This window comes from Anopheles gambiae, chromosome 3, assembly GCF_943734735.2.
Source record: "Anopheles gambiae chromosome 3, idAnoGambNW_F1_1, whole genome shotgun sequence".
Classification (NCBI taxonomy): domain Eukaryota; kingdom Metazoa; phylum Arthropoda; class Insecta; order Diptera; family Culicidae; genus Anopheles; species Anopheles gambiae.
In genome coordinates, this window is record NC_064602.1 from 39,932,538 (window position 1) to 39,953,721 (window position 21,184).

At 42.6% G+C, this 21,184-nt stretch overlaps 2 protein-coding genes across 2 annotated transcripts in view; both read left to right on the top strand.

The window, feature by feature from the left end:
• The window catches only part of LOC1279112 (neural-cadherin), a 139,319-nt gene extending 131,211 nt beyond the window's left edge, over positions 1–8,108 (top strand). The window contains exons 6-8 of the mRNA XM_061653496.1: positions 3,387–3,524; positions 4,220–7,839; positions 7,914–8,108. Coding sequence (XP_061509480.1) covers positions 3,387–3,524; positions 4,220–7,839; positions 7,914–8,088 — 3,933 coding nt within the window. The 3' untranslated portion in view covers positions 8,089–8,108. The remainder of the gene's footprint in view (positions 1–3,386; positions 3,525–4,219; positions 7,840–7,913) is intronic.
• A 39-nt stretch (positions 8,109–8,147) lies between these two features.
• LOC133392858 (neural-cadherin-like) lies at positions 8,148–11,984 on the top strand. The gene is made up of 4 exons (XM_061655021.1): positions 8,148–8,418; positions 8,517–8,726; positions 8,952–9,100; positions 9,200–11,984. Exons 1-4 carry the CDS (start codon positions 8,190–8,192, stop codon positions 9,254–9,256), a joined length of 645 nt encoding a protein of 214 aa, XP_061511005.1. The 5' UTR covers positions 8,148–8,189; the 3' UTR covers positions 9,257–11,984.
• Positions 11,985–21,184: the final 9,200 nt, after the last annotated feature.

Here is a 21,184-nt window from a genome sequence, read left to right on the forward strand (position 1 = left end):
ACAGGACCACTTCGCTCTCAAGCTCATCCTAACGAGGCGAAGGATAAATATTAACAAGTTTGTGACGGGGTAGAGATGTCGTTACGAAAATTCTATCCTAAAAATACTTTACTGTGTTCACTTTTCATCTCTTTGCCTCTGTTATTCCGTTTTTCTCTTTGTTTTTCTCTTATCGCTGTCGAATGTCTCAAACGATCGTTATTTGTAGCTAGAGGTCCGTTGATATTTTCATACCAGTGGAACTATTGTCTGACATTCCAACGTATGCGAATATGCTGTTCCTCCTTCGAGTGTCGTCAAGTACCTTCTCATACAACATGCTAGAGTCGGAGGTAGTACCACACTTTGTCATGTTCCCAGGGACATCGGCTGCCACTTGCGTCATATGTGTTTTTGTGCAGATATTGTTCCTACTTGTTGTTTAACTTACTCACTTTATCCTGAATGCACTTGTGTGTCTGCTGTATTTGTGTGAGTGTGTGTTTTTTTGGGGGGATTTTACACTACGCTACCGTTAGCTCAATTCTTCACATATTCTCGCGTGTCTGGTGATGATTGATGGTTCACAGCTGTCACACATTTATAGTGCTTCAATTGCTTCGGCAGAGGAAAGCAAAAAAAAAAATCTCCAGACAAGCAGCAAAGCAATTTCGCAAAATTAGATCGCTATTTAATGCCACAGGCGCTTTGCACATCCGGTGAGCGAGCTACATTCGGTCGCCGCGTCGGGTAACTCCTGTGAAAAACGTTTTGCATAATTATGAGTTATCACCAAAAATTAACGCATCGTCAGCTGGCTTCTGATTGTGAATTTACCCCATCTGCCTTTGCGTTGGGTAAACGTCACTCAGTGCTTTGCCGGGCTGGATGGCCGCCAACACTGGCTATAATGAATGTGAAATCTGAGAAGTAAACTTTTTAATGACTATAAATACACTCCCGTAACATATTCCTTCCGGTTGGCGTCGGTATGTTGCGCTTATTTGCACGCCTTCCCAAAAGCTCATTTAATGTGACCCACACCATCGTATCCTTGACACAGATACGTCCCCAGTACCGACGATTCGGCTCTGAATGATACACACAAACATACACAATGTTTGCACCAGAAATAGAATCGAATGAACATGGTGTAGCTGTATGCATAAATTTGACCATTTGGGCTCGTCCACCCTAAGCTGCACCGACAACGACAACGCAACGACACAGGACAAAACGCTGAGAACCGTACAAACTTTTGGAATGGAAAATCCGGCCCACAGGCCAAGAAAAATATACAATACATTGGGGAAGGAAAGTGTCGCCACGTGGAAAACGAAACCAGGAGAAGACAAAAAGTGATGCAGCTATCGAGGAAAATGAAAATTCATTAAAATTTACATAACCACCGGCGAACTGGTTGTGTCGTGCTGGCTGCTTTTCGGTTACTTTTTCTTGTTTCCTTTGCACTTGCCATGAGGACACAGGAGTGCAGCTCTTTGCTGATGGAGACAAAAACTCTATTCTTTTTACTTGACGCCAATTTTCTCCGCTATTGTATGCCACCTTCATGCACGGCCCTCTCGTTTCTTTCGTAGCAGCAACACAAAAATACAGCAAAAACGGGGCTATTTCAATGTGCGGCACGACATAGTACTTTCCCTGTCTCATGAGAATGGGGCGAAATGGACAGAAATTAAACAAAAAAACAGGTTGAACATATAAAAGAACGATTAGAACGATTCTTGTCGTGTTCGGAAGGGGAAATTTCTTTTGCTTTCGTTGCTATTGAACCGCTTGTGCAGTGCTTACGGTGCGCTACAGCAGTGGGGAACTTTTTGGGAGTGGTCCAATGGAAAAGTTCTTTGCAGTGCCGATGCGCTAACGCAATGATAAAATTCACAACGCACTGCTCAGACGATGTAATGGAACTTTGCTTTTAAGTGCTCGACGGGCCTCTTCTTACCGCGATGCATCAAATCGATTGATTACTATCTTCCGTGCATCCTCTTGTGTCCCCGTCAGTGGAATGGTGTAATTGCATCAGTAAACATGATGTTTGTTTTACAAGCATATACACCACGTGGCTGGCTGCAGCCTCCCATCCATGCAGACCTTATGCCTAACTGGGGATCGCTGTCGAACACCTTCTTGGCGGGGCATGAGTCCATTAGTGCATGTGTGAAAAACATATCGAACAATTTCTCCTCCAACCAAATGAATTACTTCTTAGTATTCAACAGCATCGAGCAGTGGAATTTGCAGCAAAAAATGAAAAAAATAATTTTCTAACTGACAGACGATGGCTGTTCAGAGTCGTGTTAAGCCCAACCGACCTACCCAAACCTGCCAGGTGTACGTTGATGTTTTCTGCCCGATCTCACTGATCCAAACGAGCAAATAGTTATGCCAATCATCCGGGTACAAAGCATTCATATTTTCCGTTTACGTTTGCTTGTGTACTGACTGGGTTTGACAGGACGAGCAACAAACCTAAGATAGCCTATCGCCTAGTGGCTTTGCAATTCCTGCATTTCATTGAGTCAATCATCCTTCTTTGATCGATTTCGGTAGTTCGTAGAAACGAGCGTTCCCTTTTGTTTACTTTTCTGAATTTTCGTGTTTCTCCTTTAAACGTGTTGTTGGATTTTGAGATAGGCAGAACACGTAACAGTTAGGCAGAACGTAAGTTAGGCAATGAAATAACAATGCCTATGCATAGGCAACACGCATTACATATCTTCTTCTTCTTTGGCTCAACAACCGATGTCGGTCAAGGCCTGCCTGTACCCATTTGTGGGCTTGGCTTTCAGTGACTAATTGATTTCCCCCCCATAGCAGGATAGTCAGTCCTACGTATGGCGGCGCGGTCTATTTAGGGATTGAACTCATGACGGGCATGTTGTTAAGTCGTACGAGTTGACGACTGTACTACGAGACCGGCTATGCATTACATATATTTTCCCTGTAGACAGAAATCCCATTTAAACCAGTTCAAACAGAATCCAGTTGAAATATTGCCAACAAAAATTAAACAAGAAAATGTTTGTATTGCTAACGGAGCACGTGGGCTCCTGATAAGAGTACTCCACAAATCATAAATAAATAGAGTTAGAAATCCTGTGTTATTAACTTAGTTCTTCCTTCAAGTTTTAGGGAGCATTGCTCTTCTTCGGAAATTCGATTCTCATTAAGAGTGGCAAGACCTCTGTGGTAAATTCCGTTGTTAAATAGGCGGAAGTTTGCATCGGGATGCCAGCCTTTTTCAAGGCTTTTACTCGGGAGTACTGCTCCCCTTTCTTAATACAGTTCACGAGACGGAGTAGGCCGTAGAAACCTACACGTGTTTTTCATCCACTTGCCGCTTATTGCTTATCAATTGATGACTTTCCCCTTGCCCTGAACAGGTTACCGCCTCGGATGCCGATGTGGACCGACTCAACAACATCATCTACTTCCTGACCGGGCCCGGTATTGACATCGAAAATCCTTCCGACAGCAACTTTGACATCAACAAGGCCACGGGGGAAATATTTGTGCTTAAGGTAGGTCAACATTCTGCACTTGGAAGCGTACGCAAGATTTAACCACCGTTGTCTGCTAGTGACGACAGACAAAACGAAAGCACTGCAATTAACCGTAACGGTTAATCGAAAGAATACGAATAACAAATGAGAACTGCGGAAAGGGATGTGAAAACCGTTTTGTTTTGGAATTGTTTGACCGTTGAATGTCTTTGCAGCAGTTTTTTACTATTGGAAAATTCCGCTATAGAAACTTAACGTCTGCAAGAGTTAATGTGCCTCTACTGTGCAATGAAGCCTTGGAGTGATGGAGAAACTTTTCCATAGCAAAACTAGATTGTGGTCTGCTACAGTTCCGAATAACTTCCAACTTGTGCCATGTGCCGGGTCTCGAAATTATTCGTGTGGGACCAAAAGTACACTCTATTGAGCTCGGTATACCGGACACTAGTTTAACCTCAAGTAAATACAGTATTTCAATTTAAGCAAGCAATTTTGTAAAGTTTCTCTTGTCGCAACGAACAAAACCGACACAATGGACCAGCAATGTCACGAGCCTTGTTAGGCTTTATTAAGTCAAACAAAATTTCATTTCGAAATTATTTAAAAGAATAATACATTCCAGTCTTTGAGATCCGTGATGATAAAAACTAATAACTTGTTTTTCCTCTTTTGCCTATTGTTCTCCTTCCCCAACATTTCCTCCAAATGTTCAGCCCCTCAACCGAGATCCACCACACGGACGAGCGTCTTGGAAGTTTACCGTCTTTGCGCAGGACGAAGGGGGCGAGGGTTTGGTGGGCTTTACGGAGGTTCAAATCAACCTAAAAGACGTCAACGACAATGCGCCTCAGTTCCAGAACGGGATTGCGTATGGCAACGTGACCGAAAATGGCACTATCGGCATGCACGTGATGACAATAAAGGCCGAGGATTATGACGATATCAACGAAGGCACTAACGCAAAGATCATTTACTCGATCGAAAAGAACGTGATCCAAGAGGATACTGGTTTGCCGATCTTCGACATCAATCCGGCTACGGGACTCATCACGACGGCGGTATGCTGTCTCGATCGGGAGAAGACACCCGACTACTCGCTGCAGATAGTGGCCACCGATGGCGGAGGTTTGAAGGGTACGGGGACAGCTTCCATCAAGGTGAAGGATCTGAATGATATGCCGCCTCGGTTCACCAAGGACGAGTGGTTTGTCGAGGTGGAGGAAACCGACGGTAGTGTGCTGCCCGAGGAACCGATACTGACCGTGACGGTGAATGACGATGATGAGATAAACAATTTCCAGTATAAAATCATTGAAAGCATCGGTTACGGGGTGGATAAGTTTGCGATGGTCAAGAACGCGGACGGTACGGGAAGCTTGAAGGTGGTCCAGCCGCTAGACTACGAGGATCCGATGCAGATAAATGGCTTTCGCTTTCGGATACAGGTGATCGATAACGATGAGATTGACGAGAGCGACAAATACCACGTTGACCATTCGTGGGTGATTGTGAAGTTGAAGGATATTAACGATAATACGCCTCGCTTCAAGAAGCCGCACATCGAGGCGGCTGTGTATGAGAACGCGGACGTGGGGAAAAACTTGGGCACCTTCAAGGCGGTCGACATCGACAAGGGCGGTAAGAGCAAAATTACCTACAGCATTAACCGTGCTACGGACCGAAAGCGCCAGTTTGCCATCGACCAGGAAGGTATGGTGACGATTCAGCGTGAACTGGATCGGGAAGCGATGGCGAAACACTCGCTCGAAATTCTTGCCACCGATGACGGTGTACCACCGCGCACGGCCTCTGCCATCTTGACTGTGCTGGTGAAGGACATCAACGATAATACGCCGGTATTCGCGGAAGATTATCGGCCCATTCTGCTTGAAAACTCACCGCCGTCGAAAATTATCGAAATCTCCGCTGTCGATAAGGATGACCGGCTAGAGGGCAATGGGGCACCGTTCCAGTTCAGCATGGACCCGAACGCAGACGATGTGATCCGGACGTCCTTCAAGGTGGAGCAGAGTAACAAGGGTGACGGTATGGCGATCATTTCATCGCTCGGCTCGTTTGATCGCGAGTACCGCAAGCAGTACACCATTCCGATCGTTATCAAGGACTCGGGCACGCCACCGCTAACCGGCACCAGCACGCTGACGATCACAATCGGTGATCTGAACGATAACATCATGCAGCCCGGCTCCAAGGAGGTGATCGTGTACAACTACCGAGGCCAAGCGCCGGACACACCGATCGGACGTGTGTTCGTAAACGATCTCGACGATTGGGACACCTCGGACAAGCTGTTCTATTGGGATGAGGCCGAGAATCCACGCTTCAAGCTAGACGACAAATCCGGCATGGTGACGATGCGGCGCGGTGCTCGCGAGGGACGCTACAAGCTGCGCTTCAAGATCTACGACCGCAAGCACGCACAGGAATCGTACGCGAACATGTCAATAGTGGTGAAGCACATTTCGTACGAGGCGATCGTCAACTCCGGCTCGATCCGGCTGATCGGCATTACGGATGAGGACTTTATACGCATCTGGAACTATCGCACCCAGAACATCTTCCGCAGCAAGCTGGAGCGGTTCCGGGACAAGCTGGCGGAGCTGCTGAACGTGGATGTGAAGAATGTAGACATTTTCAGTGTGCAGATGAAGGATCGGTCGGTTCCACTGACCGATGTGCGGTTCGCCGTACATGGCGCGTACTTCTACAAGGCGGTGCAGTTGAACGGCGTGATACTACTGCACAAGGAGGAAATCGAGCAGGAGGTGGGTATCAACATCACGATGGTGAACGTGGACGAATGTCTGCTGGAGAATGCGGACTGTGCCGGGTCGTGTACCAGCATCATCGAGGTCCAATCGAACCCCTGCCTAGTGAATGCGAACAAAACCGCCTTGGTTGGGGTGCAGATCAACTCCACGGCGGAATGTATATGCAGCTCGCGAGTGTACAAGCAGCAGCAGACCTGCAAATCCCATCCCTGTCTGAACGGTGGTCGCTGCACCGATTCCAAGTCGGGTATCAAGTGCTCGTGTCCACCAGGTTACACGGGGCCCCGCTGTCAGCAGGTCGTACGTAGCTTCCGCGGCAGTGGCTGGGCCTGGTACCCACCGCTCGACATTTGCGACAAGTCGCATATTAGCGTCGAGATCATCACAACGAAGCCGGATGGTTTAATTTTCTACAACGGACCTATCACACCACCGAAGGAGGACGACACGTCCAAGCAGCTGTCCGACTTTATTGCACTGGAGCTGGTGCAGGGCTATCCCCGCTTTCTCATCGACTACGGCTCGGGTACGCTAGAGTTACGCATCGCGACCAAACTTCCACTCAATGATGGCGAATGGCACCGGATCGATCTGTTCTGGGACACTGAGCAGGTGAAGATGGTGGTCGATTTCTGCAAGACGGCCGAAATTACCGAAACCGAGGACGGCAACCTGGTCGAGTTTGTCGACCACACCTGCCAGGCGCTGGGCAAGGTGCCGCAGTTCAACGAATATCTGAATCTCAACACGCCGCTCCAGATTGGCGGTGTGTTTAGGGACAAGTTCGACTACACGTACAGCCGCTGGCAGTACATGCCGGTCGGGGTCGGTTTCCAGGGGTGCATTCGCGAGTTTAAGCACAACGGAATTCTGTACGACCTGTCCCACCCGGGACTGTCTAAGGGTAGTGCGCCCGGTTGTTTGTACACGCAGGAGGTGTGTGATCTGAATCCGCAGGTCGCTCGGTGTCTCGAGCACGGCAAGTGTGTCGGTAGCTATGACAAGGCCAAGTGTGAATGCAATCCCGGTTGGACGGGCACGTACTGCAGCTTGCCGACCACGCCGACCACGTTCAAAAAGCACAGTTACGTGAAGTACGCGCTCAGCTTCGAGCCGGATAAGTTCGTGACGCAGATTCAACTGCGGTTCCGCACGCGCGAAACGTACGGCGAGCTGTTCCGCATCAGCGATCAGCATATGCGCGAGTACGGCATCATTGAGCTGAAGGGTGCCAAGGTGTACTTCCGGTACAGCTTAAACACGGGTCAGGTGGAGGAGCAGGAGGTAGCGTTGACGGCAGTCGAAGTGGATGACGGACAGTGGCACGTGGTGAAGGTGCAAAGGTACGGCTCAGCGGCCATCCTGGAGCTGGACGGGGGTGAGGGTGCCAACTTCAACCAAAGCTTCTCGTTCGACGGACATCAGTGGCTGTCAGTGGACAAGCAGGAGGGTGTGTATGCGGGCGGCAAGCCTGAGTTCACTGGCGTGAAGACGTACGATGGCATATCGGACTATCAGAAGAGTTGCATCGACGATATTAGGTAAGTCTAGCGGGTATGACCGCAAAGCTTTTCAGGGTTTTCGTTTTTGATAATCGCTTCCCGTTCCTCTGCAGATTGGACGGTAAAAGCTTGCCACTTCCGCCAGCCACCAACGGTACCCAGTGGGGTCAGGCCACGATGGCCAAGAACATCGACCGCTACTGTTCCTCCAACAATCCTTGCCAGAACGCGTACTGTCCTGTTCCGTTCGAGTGTGTCGACCTGTGGAACAAGTACGAGTGCGCGTAAGTACCTCGATGTCCACTGTGAGAGATCGTGTGTCTTTTTGGTCACACAGTTAACAGCTTGTGTTTGGATTGAATCTCTTTCGTTACAACTGTGGCGATGGTATGATCATCTCACCGGAAGGCAAGACCTGCATCGACCGGAACGAGTGTCTGGACTATCCGTGTCTGAATGGGGGCACTTGCATCAACCAGGAGCCGCGCCTAAAGTACAAGTGCATCTGTCCAGACTCGTACTGGGGCGAGAGTTGTGAGTTTCTGAAGGAACGACAAGCGCTTAAGTTCAGCACCAGTGCCTTGGCCGCCGTTATAGCCTGCCTATTACTGATCATTAGTAAGTGGAGTCGAGTTTGGGTGTGCTTTAAACATAATTTTGCAAATCTTTTCTAAAGACAAGTTTTGTTTTTGTTTCTTCCTTTCCACACGCAACAGTTTTAATATTTGTTTATTTTTCCTGCTCCCGGCGTCGTTCGGCTAACTTCAACAAGAAGCCGGCCACCAAGGACGACATCCGCGAGAACATCATCAACTACTGCGACGAAGGTGGTGGCGAGAACGACATGACAGCGTTTGACATGAAGACACTCAAGATTCCAATCGGACCGCTGCCAGAGCTCGTTCAACATAAGGCACCGCCAGTACGTAAGTAGCGTGTTTCGTTTGCATGTGCCGTTTTGGGGGTTGTATTGCCAGTATGTATTCCCCTCTTCAGCATCGCCCTATCTTTATTTGTTGCTTCAATGTTACGAGTTGTGTACATCAGTCTTTGTTTGTAATCTAATGGAAAGATCATTTAAAATCGTAGGGCAACAATGCTTGCTAACAATATTTTATTATGTTCTGTCCGTTCCACGAACGCACCAACAGGTCCAGATATTGCCGTCGTGTCCGACCAGGACGTGTTCCTGGACGACCCGAAGCGACGCGCCGACATCTTCCCAGCCTCCGGGCCATTCGACGATCTGCGTAACTACACCTTCGAAGGTAGTGGGAGTACCTCTGGTTCGTCAAGTCAGGTAAATAAAAAAATAACCCAAAGCCATTATAATCTTCCACACCTGTACACGATGATAAACACCAAAACTGACCTCCCTGTTCCTACCGTTCCACCACAGGTGATGATGATGAGTATAGCTTTTCAACCACATGAGGTCCCCGTTTCGATAAATTAGTCAATATTTACGAACCAAGCAAAGCGTAGATCGAAAATGACGATATTTGCTTAGAGTAGTTGTAGCTGTGACAGGTGCTGTAGGGATCTTGTTCCTGAGCTCGACAAGAAACAAGATAAGCAAATTCATCAAATATGAACTACGATTTCGGTGATTTTCTCACCAGTATGCGGGTGATCGGGTAGATATTTTTTGTAAAATATTCTTTAAAATCCACACACACAAATACAAATACCCGTTAATGATGAAAACATGATCGTACGATCCAAAGTGAGAATGTTGCGTTGTACTTTTACAATGCATCAGTTCGCAGGAAAACGAGAATTTTCAAAAGTGATTAATGTGCATAGTTTCATAGCAAATTGAATTCGAAATTTATTAACCTCCAATAAATGGTACCGTCTGGCTACAAACATCCAAACGATGCAACACGCAGGGTTAGATCTCTCGAAGATTGAGAGCATTAAATGCTCGCTATAATTACGCACGGAAAATGAAGAATTCCTGTATATATTCAAGCGATGCTGAGCTGATATACTGTAATAATGCATGTAAAAATCTAATCTGCAATCTATGTATATGTCTATCTATGTCATGTCTCATCTCGACACGCATTAGTTTCGTGCCATTGGGGACACTGTAAAAAAAACAGTAAGTAGTTCATTTTGAAAGGGCAAACTGGCGGAAGAAAACGAGTTCCCTGAGCAGAAACTACATGGATGTGAACTACAAATGGGTTACTAGATAATAAAGCCGAGAGGGTGATTTAAAAAAAAACTAAAACTAGCATATTTTTGTCGTCTATTTGCAAAATGTGTACACGTGTTCCTTGGGAAGGTGGACGAAGCCACATTGCCATGTTGGTAAAACGCATCCAGAAAATGATCGATCAATGTTGATCTGGTGAAAGAAAATCCACGCAGTAACAGTACGTTGTAGCTCATCCATCAAATCTTTAACGTTGTTTCTATTGTTTTGCTGTTGATTTTTTTGTTACTGCAATAGAACAACACAATGCGATAGTGAGAGACAAAAACTCTGCTCAATAGAAGAAAGTCTCAAGAAACCTTGAAATGGCAAAATGCCGCACACTTCATTATTCTTAATTCGTCGCTGTGATGTCAACCTCCCTCCTCCCGGAAAATAACAAAACATAATACCACGAAAATCAAAGCAGAAACAAATCATCAAACAAACCAACAAACGCACAACAACTTCGTCCTACGTGGATTGCAAGCGGACAAAAATTACGAACAAAACTCGAAACTCAATCAAAAACTCCGACGAAAAAAACAAAAATCTGGAGACAAAGGCTTAACCGGACAGGTTACAAAGCAAACACATACTCACCGTCCACTCAAATTGCCGGACAATCTGCTCGTTTGATCGAAATGAAAATTTCAATGAATCACAAATGAAAGCAAATACATCGACAAAACCATCCGCATAACAAAAAATTCGGTACGATTTTATTTTCTTCCTTTTTTGATGATTACTCCTTCAATAGAAAGGTAAACATCGTGTAGACCGTTTGGTGAAGTCGATCTGAGCGTTTAATAACACCAGCGCTGTTTGGTTTCAATTTTCTAAGCCAATGTCTCTTCAAACATCCTCCACTGTTTGTTGGGAAACTTTACAACAATGGAATCTTTTGAAAATCATCTGTTTTCGCAAGGATCAATAAAAAAGTTTCATTTTGCTACGACAAGACAACTGAAGCCACTCGCCTGTGCAAAGCAAAGAGTAACTTGTGTATTCAATCAATTACGATGAATGTTTCTGTCACTAAAAACGATGATGCGGTAAATCAGACGCAGGATAAGGATGATAGTGATGGACATGGGGCAGGAGGAGAAGCAGAACATTTTAGAAGTGGATCAAAAGAACTTTCGTTTCGGCGCTGCAGATGAGCTGTACCAGGGAGCTTTTGTTTGCCAATTTGCGAAGCGTCTATTGACACAACTTTAATCGTTGCAACGAATGAACGTTAGGAAAGGGCAGTTTGCATTTTCATTTCGCTCAACAATACTACGCGTCCCGATGCCAGAAATGCATCCCAATTTTACAGTGCAGTTTCGCTGAACAAATAGCACACTGAAAAGATGGTTGATAATGTTTAGTACCCGGTCAAAGCAATTTCTTTCGATGTAAATTTCCTTCATCTATGTACTTTATGAGCATGCATTTACATATTTTATAAAATTATCGAAGATAAAGGATCTCAGCATTTCACATCAAGGATCAGTCGTGTGTTCTATGTTATATTTTTTGTTATGGTTATTAATATCGTCGTGTGTATCCGAACAGACTATATGTTCAATCAAACTACAGCAATTGGTGTTGCTAACAAAAGAAAAGATTATTACTTACGGTTTCTAGATACTGCTACCCACGATTTGAAAGCATTGTTATTTGGTTTGCTGAATCAAGTCCAAATCCATGTTTGATACTCATCTGTCGACAAGATCGGTGAACGAGGTTGTAATAAAAGAAATCATGAAACGTGAACGGCTCGTAGCATATAAAAAAAGGAACCATTTCAATAATAGCTGCGATACGAACCGATTTACGTAGCAAATACAGTTGATTCGTCTAATTGTATATGTGTATATATGTAAGCAAAATGAAGGAAATTGTAACATAAAATACCAGAAATAAACAATAAAAGTATTTCGCCAGAAAAAAAAACACAAAAATAAATCAAAAATATACATACTCGTATCGCAAACATGTCTTAAGGGTAGTTATTGCGAAATGAAAACTAACGCGGTGTAAATTCTTTGCTGAAACGATTTATTGTTTTACGTTTGCCAAAAAATGAGTCTTCGATTCCAGCTTTTGGTTTAGAGACCTTCTCCGTGTCCTGTCGCTCTTTTTATCCTTTCCTTGCTGAACCGAACGCGATCGCTTGAAACCCGAACCGATATCTTATTTCAAAACATGCGCTTACGACAGGTCGTTGAGTACCTTGCGAAAAGGTCCCAACAGTAGTTGTCGAACAGCGATAGGTTCTTTTTTAAATCGATTGTTTCCATACCATCTCTGCGCTTAAACTTCACTTAGATTTTATAATGATTAATATACAAAACAAAAATTACATACGAATTCCAAAGCCATCTAACAAAACGGAACATTTCCAATGATGCGCGATTCTTCAATGAAAGAAAAACGTCACACATTAAACTAAACATTAGTTTGTGAGTCATGTTTTGATTTTAATATTTTATCATATATTGTGTTATAAAAGAGGGACGATAGGATGTGTGACAAAAATTGACGACGAAACACAAAATGAAATGAAAAAGTCGTAAACCTTTACATACATACATGATGTGTATCAAGGATGTTGTAAAGATAAGACTTCAATAAAAAAAAATCAAACAAATCTGGCCACAGGTGTATTGCATTCTTTTTTATAACTTTTCTGAAAATGAACGAAAAATGGTTACTCTAAATAACAGGAGCCGGTTATTTTGGTGTGAATGTGAAATAAAAAATCAAAATAATTTTCTGGATACAATAGTAATGCAAATTAAACGATTTCAATGGGTGAGTATCGAATTAAGTTTGTAAGAATTCCTAATGAATATATTAATTCACTGAATGATGCTTACAGTCCTTTTTCTATCATTTGACATTCAATGTTGCTTTATTTACTTTTACCTGAATTTATTTTGTAATTTTACTCAATGCTGAATTCAAAGATGCGCTCGTGCGGTTTCACGCAACATTCAGTAAAAACAAATTGATTACAAATGCCTCACAAAGCGGCTCAACCTGTCAAAATGTCACATAACAATTCACTCTATACACGGGAAGCATTCATTTTGTGGTGTTTGTTTTTGTCCTGAAGGAAGTAAATAGTCAAAAAATTTAACCCAGAAGTATCTTGGCTTAAGCAATTGTTCATAATGCGCTTCAATCTGCTTACAATATTCTGTGGTTCATCATTGGACACTTTTGACTATAGGGAGCGATAGCAGAACCAGCCAAGAAACCAATAAGTAACAATTTAGTACACATTTTACTATAGCAAATGTCCTACTTCAGCGAGGGCCTGCAGACAATCCACCACCAACCAGTGTCTACAAGAGGATCGAAAAGTTTTTTTATGATTGCTTGAAGCCGGAGATTGTCAGGCTCTTGCTTAAGAGAATTTTGAAAGAAACTTCAGAGCTCAAAGGAAAAAGGATTTCTGGAAGGGTGGGGGGGGGGGGGGAGGGACGCTGGCATGGTACCGTTTAGTTCGTCCGTTCGGCAGGTTTAACTTTCTCAACGATGTCCGCATGGATGGTCGTGCTAGCCAACCGTATTCCAGTTCAAGCAATCATCCTTCTTTGGTGGTAAATCCCAGAATGGCAAAACTTTAATGGAAAGTGTTTAAGTAAGAGCCTGTAATGTGAAGCTTTGAATGTGAACCAGTTTCGTTAAAGGTTAATAAAACATATACAATTCAACGTTACACGTTAAACTAATTGATGTGTGTTATATTCAATTTTTAAAGCTGTATATTTCATGTGTTTCTTACATCCGTGCATTCAATTTATCATACTTACTTTTGTTTCTCTAAACAACTTTAACATTTCTGGATGTATTTTATTCGTACATGTGGGATTTTGAATGAAAAAAAAATAATGCAAGTGAAATTTTGCTATTAGGACAATTTAACAATTAACTTAATTACTTAATTATCCAAACACATTTTCAGTTTTATTACCAAACTTTATTTTACAAATAGGAATAATTTTCATATGCATTAGTTAATTTCAATTCAAATGCTTTTATTGTTTGAACATTGACTACAACTCTACTGTTTGAGTGCATATACGTTTGCCTTCAGTAGATGAAGATAGCCATTAATTAAATTAAAATATTTTAATTTTTTCTCTTTTTTAATGAAATTTGTGGAATATTAAAAGCAGTTAAACAGTTCACATAAGTATTTTCACATGAGTGAACGATTAACTGATCTCAAATTTTCACGACAATATCCTCATAACGCGTACCACCAACGATCGAAATAAAAATGAAATAAAATCAACAATAGCAGACTAGACGGCGTGGTTCCCCATAAGCTCAGCACATCGTTACACCGGGTCTAAAGGGCCGTCGCCATGCAACCGCAGCTTAGGCTTTTTTACGTTATCCAAGCCGTGAAACGTGTACGGAATACTAATCTCCTGACTGTGTACCATTTTCAGCGAGCATCCAACAAAATATTTGCCCCAATACAGCCATCTTACAGCCTCTTCATCAGCTTGTCTGGCGAGGTGCCTGGATGCATCTACCGACGATAGGTGGAGTACCATTATATCACTCTCGTACATCATTAAGCGTTCAGCTGGAAGATACACAAATCTCTCTTTAAGCGGTAAAACTGGTTCTGTTTTTTCCACTTTCAAACATCAGAAACTATCATGCACATCATTTTAATTTAACTTTAGGTTTATCACCCTAAGCCTAAGCAAAGCCACCGTCGCAAACTATAATTATCAAAATAATTCATAACCACGTTTAATGAATGAAGAGAAAATAGGTTTAAAAGAAGACGCACGCTAATTTCTTTCACACCGGCTGATTGTTGGTTTTATTTGACAACAATTGTTACAGAACTTTCTACCGATGGAGGCGGATGGCTAGTCGTGGTCCGTGTTTGCCAACTGTACCCGTCCTTTGGTTTCTGCCTTTTTGCGTCCCCCAAAATAGTGCAAATGAACAACGAATAAAACGACCACGAAGAATTGATCACTTTACCGCTTTCTCTCTATCGGCGCCGGCTAACTTTGTGCGTGAATAGCAAAAATTCTGGCTGCAACTTTTACGTCCAAGATTTTCAATCCTTTTCCGCACTAAGCTCCCCTCGCACTTAACAAAGAAAACTTGCGTCGAAGATCTTGCAACCATAGTGCCTACAAAACGATGATATAAAATTCCTTTCCATTCAATTGGTAGCGGCAGCAAAGGGCAAACAAAAAAAGAACACATACACGCTCACTGAACTTTCCATTGCACTCGATTGGCTCCTACTGCGCGATTTTGTTGTTGGGCACTTTTGGGAGTGCGATGCGTTTCAGGTGAAGTTATATTTTTATCATTTGTTGAACTAGTTTTTTTTTCAATTTTTTTTTATTTATCTGGAACCAGTTCTTCCTAGTTCATTGTTAAAGCGTGAGAGTGTTTTCCCATGCAAGCTACCATGACTTTGAGCAAGGGTAGCACGATGGTGGCGAATAAAAGAAGACTACCGGTATCGGTTGATAGCTTAAGGGTAAAAGTTTGTCCGCTGGGCCGGATTTCATAATGAGCCGAAACCGCGCGTCTTACCTTATTTGCACAGTTGCTGCATTAATTTAGCTTATTAACTATTTTCTAATGCTCCTTCGGTGTTTAATTTCGGTTAGTTTTATAACTGTGCGATCAAGTTTCTTTTGGTTTGATGGCATTTTTACTTCCGGCTTCTGATGATTGCCATAATATTTGCATTAACAGAAGTGCGATGCCAGTTGACAAGAGTTGGGTAAGGAAAACATCTTTCTGATTCAATCCGTTAAGGAACATTAATGTAAGAAAAACTGAATAAAAAAGTTACACTAGCGATAAAGTGATAAATGGATTGGTCTGAAACATAATCTGCATGTGGTAGTTTTTCTTCTGCCAACCAACTCCGTCATTCTTATTATGAAAATAATTTCCTCCTTCCTCGTTGGCTCAACAACCGTTGTCGGTCAAGACCTGCCTGTACCAGTTATGGGCTTGGCTTTCATTATTCATTATTCAGTTATGGGCTTGGGTGAATAATTGATTTCGCACCACAGCAGAATAGTCAGTCCTACGTATGGCAGCACGGTCCATTCGGGGCTTGAACCCATGATTGGCATGTTGCTAAGTCATACGAGTTGACGACTGAACCACAAGACCGGTTGTATCATGAAAATAATAGTGCTTAATTAATCCCTTTTAGCGGCCCTACTAAACTATAATCCAAACCTTCATAAGTATGACGTATAGTTAGGTAAACGCATTTTTGAAGTCGTCTAGGATATCTCGGGTCAAAGGTCAGCAACGACAATAGCATGGTAGCTGAGTTGTGCGCAAGGATGCTGGCTGCCAACTGGTCTTTCGATCTCCTGAGAAGATAGTTCATCTCAAACCTGTCGCAACGGACGAAGCTGATATAGTGCTAGTGCTCACATACGCCTCTGAGACATCAACATTGTCCAAATCTGACGAAATCCTCTTAACTGCGTTCGCGAGAAAGATGCGTATGTGTGGATGAATAATCGAGGAGCAGTTATAACGACGAGCAATACAAGTTGTACGGCGACCTCACCGTCATGCAGTGTAACAAGCTCGCCAGGTTCCGGTTGGCTGGTCATGTTGTACGCATGGAAACAGATCATCTAGCTCGAAAAGTCTTTTTACTCCATCCACAAGGACAGAAAAGGCGTGGTAGGCCCAAACTGAGGAGGCAGGATGGCGTGGAGGCGGCCGCCTTTAAGTCCGGGGTGGGACACACTGACAGATGAAGGCGCGAGACCGTGAGCGGTTTTGGACACTCCTGAGGCAGGTCAAGACCGCAAAGCGATGATAGCGCCGGATAAGTAAGTAATAATCTTATTTTTACAAAGACTTTCTATTTAATTTTTTCGGTTCTAGTTTGAAAACGAATCACAAAGCGTTTGGATGTATGAAGCTTAGCGATATTTTTTTAGCTATTGTTGTGAACAGCGTTTGTTTACACATGACAAAACCTTCTACGCTCGTGACTGTTGTAGGGTTTTCCTGATGGCTAACCAGGATATTGCATAAGGCTAAGGTGCCCTCCATTTGTAACCGGGGTTTACGATGGCGGTGGGGAGATACGGTATAAATAGACCCGAAAGATGCGTCTTCTGCCTCTTAGTCAGGGAAGGAATAAACTAATTTTGTGACTTTTCCCCAGCAGAAATATCCACATTTTCTCCTTTTCTTAAGTGGCTTTCGCAACAGTTATGTTCCGTAGAAAAGTGTTCACCTAACCTTCACCTCGCGAATACTCTATTTATGGTTAAGCATTTTGTGGCAATTTTTATCAACTGTTCGGCAATTTGAATTCTCTTTGAAAAGCAAATTTAACCAAACGATCTTAAATTTTGATAGCATTTTCTTCTTAACGCCTTTCTTCTGAACGAATTTTATGTTATATAATGAACCACATTTTGGTGGCTTTAATGAAGCGTTTAGCTAGCCACAAATTTCAGTCTATATTTCTTTCAGATCAAACAGGTTTATGTTGAATGTACAATTTGTGCACAAAAGTACTGTTTCTGTCTTAGGACAAAGGGTGTATGCTTGGGTCTGAGGATTAGCTCCCTACATTGAAATGCAAGTTGAAAATCGCGTTGAGAGCCAGGTAAGTGTAGAAAAAGCTCTCAAGGACACCGAAGAATACAGAATGTTCTGACAAGTTGGTGCTTTATCACACGTACACACCTTCTGGCGAAGGGATTACATCTGTTATACCATGCCTGTATTACCACATACTAGAGGAATTGAATCAAACCCGTCAGACGATTATAGTTAACGCTTACCAGAGTCAGCGATGGCAAAGGCTCCGGAAAGCTCTGCGATCCTAGCGATGCACTGCGATAGACCACGTGCACTGTTTGGCACGTTAACTTCATCACGACTCATTTTACACTCCATCGCGTCACACGATGTATATCAACCATCGGCACCGCGAAAGGGAACCATATTTATACCCGATATACTGCATCGCGAGATTTATGCGTACACAGGTTTGCTCTCACTTTCTGGTTGACGCGATTTAGTTAATGTTTGCCATGGAAAATGTTGCCATGATTGGTGTTCACAAATAAAACCATTCCCCTGTATTCAGCGTTTGATAAACAATTAATGGGGCTAAAGAACGCACCATGATTTGCGATTTTGCTGCATTGCGGTTCGAGTAAGGTATGTTTGATGTGTAACGGTTTGTACTGTGATATGGGAAAGTACCGCATTGATAAAGCGTGCTGTTTGTAAATGTGACCAAACAAGAAATGGTTATCGTTTACGCAAGTGCGAATCATTCGTAAATATTGGTTTACATAATTATTTCGCAATATTTACACAGCATTGAGTCACTATTGTAGCCACAACATGTGCCTGTCCATTTAACGCCACTAGTAAGCAAGGGAGGGAATGGCTCGTGGGGAAGCTTTTATCTATCCAGCTGAAATCACGTGCACATTTCATTGCGAGTATGATGGAAGTGTTTCGTGCAAGAACAAACGGAGGAAAGATACTCAAGCTAGCCCTTTTCATACTCTTGCACAGATAATGAAAACAGGGTACAGTAGCGACGTACTTGGTCGCCTTGTCTGTAAGCTGAAATCTATATGTGTATATAGATATATCTATATCTATATGTATAATATGTGTAATTGAAATCTTTTAGAAGAAATTTATTACAGTTAAGAGCAGTTCTCTGTTGCTTAGAATATCATTTAAAGAGTGTTAATTTTCATAAATGAAGATCTCAAGGGTCTGAATGCAGATTGTAATTTATTTTTCATGGAAACGATGAAGTTACACAGGTGTTTAGGCATAGAGAGCCCTGTCAGTTTGATCGTGTTTCATGAAACAAGAAGTTCATTCCTTAAGTTTGGAGCTTTCAGCTCGATAGATTAGTTTATCAGTATAAGAAGATTACGTGAAATAAACTCGCTTATAATGTTGTACTACGAGAAACAACAACCGTTACATGTCGAATGCTAGATAAAGTTATATCTTTACAGCATAAATCATCAAATCCGAGACCGTTAGAATGAACACCAAGTTATTCTTCTTGTGCTTGGTGTAATGTCCAACGCGGACATGCAGGTCTTTACAAGGCTTTTGAGACTTATTCATTACCACGCAGCCGGATAGTCAGTCCTTGCCATGGGAGGACGGTTCATTCTATGCATAAACCCACCATGGACATATTATTAAGTCACACAAGTTAAGGACTGGACTACGGAACTGTCCCTAACACAAGGTTATTTAGATGATTTACGTTATATTGAACGTTTTCCTTAAATATATTCCAAATTCGACACACGAATTTTTCGACCTACGCCTTGCTTTGGGATATGTATTTGCTCCGAAATATATTCGTATCTCGGGGGTCACCTATATATTATTACTCAACCATTCACTATTGGTTCTAACGTAAGATAAAAATCCATTTCACTCCATTGCACAAAGGAAGCAGTCCATACAGGCATCGGGATAAAAATATGTTGATAGAATGATTTTTGAGATGGCCTGAAAACTATTTTTGTTTTATATAATAAGCTACATTTCGGCAATTCAACGCTTTTATATCAGTTTCCTTGAGCTTGTATAGTAAATGAGCTGTTCTATACGTACATTACAATAAAATTCATAAGTCAAAATAAATCAAAGCACTTAAAATCAAAGTCGTATTACTTTAAAAACTAACAAAGTTATTATAATTATAGCGACAACACTATTTTTTCACTGTATATCACAGGTCATGCATTACTGACATTTAAACCTTAGTATGAATATGACTTATGAATATCTTATCTAGAATAGTTTTCTAAATAAGGCATTCGTTAGAATTTTTGCCTCTCTCTAGTCTATTGTTTTGGCTTTTCTTACTGTATTAGTATCTCCTTTAAAGCAAAAACATGGGTTAATGGCATAATGGCATTGAAAAAAAAAACAACGATTGTCATCCCGATACATTTCCACTGGGGTTTAAATATATCGTCAGTAAATTATGCGTTTCGATTGGAAACAAAGCACGCATACCAACCCTCGATCAACCCTCATATCAACCAACGAACTAAAAGTTCTTTTCAGCATCGTAGCAACATACTAACAACTAAAACGCATGAGAATTGATCTGTAAAATTGAATTTGGTTTCGTTCTTCTACCGAAAAGGTTATAGTTTCTCCCTACCTATAACAGTGTTTCTTCAGCAGAAGAAAATATTATTTCCGCTCACCCACGACTCCAACCGCAATATGTAGGGGGAAACTATGGAAAAAACAGAAACAGGAAAATAAAAGCGCGAGTAAATTTAGCAGAATGGGTGTTATTGAAGGTGTTGAAATAGATTGTTTTTTGGACTTAAAGCATACAATTTATATCCCACGTGGATGGAATACAGCGTACATCAGGAGAGATCACTACGTTGCTTTTTATACTCGATGCTGCCTAAAGCCCCCTGATAGAGAATCTCTGCAGGGCACGCTCTTGACAAAATTATTTCATCCTCGTGAGAGGGTACATCCACGGTTAAAATCATTGTGGGGGAAACGATCGAAAAAGAAAAACTAAATAAATGTAAGTATACGAAAATGAAAAATAATTTCATTGCATCCACTCCACAGTGCTTCAGCCAGAAGGTAATAGTTTTCGTCTCAGCGTGTATCTGCCACCTTTGCTGCTGCCACAGTGATAAATGAGAAAAAGGAACAGTGCAGCAAAAGCGGAGACTGAAAAGTTCACAAACAAAGAGAGCATTTGTTTGGAATGGACGAGTGTTACGTTGCCAGAATCTACTGTCCGTGGGAGACTAATTCAACGAAGTTTATGAATAAATTATGAATTGCTAAAGTCATCTATGACTACCAAGGGCGCACGTCATTTGGCAAGCATTGCAAGGACTCTGTAGCCGGAGCAGAGTAGAAAGGTTTGTGTTTCAAGGATACCTTTGAGCGATGGGCGGGCCGACCCGAACCTATCGATTCGGAGCCATCTGTAAGCGATCCGGAGTCGTTCGGGTCGTCCCAAAAGTACAAGTAGATTCAGCAGGTGCAAAGATTTCGGTAGGTGCAAGAAAGCGTTAGCGAATACAACCTCGCAACTACTGATCATTCGGTCGACCCAAATTCCTACCCCACCCGAACTAGCTGTTATCACAGGTCGGA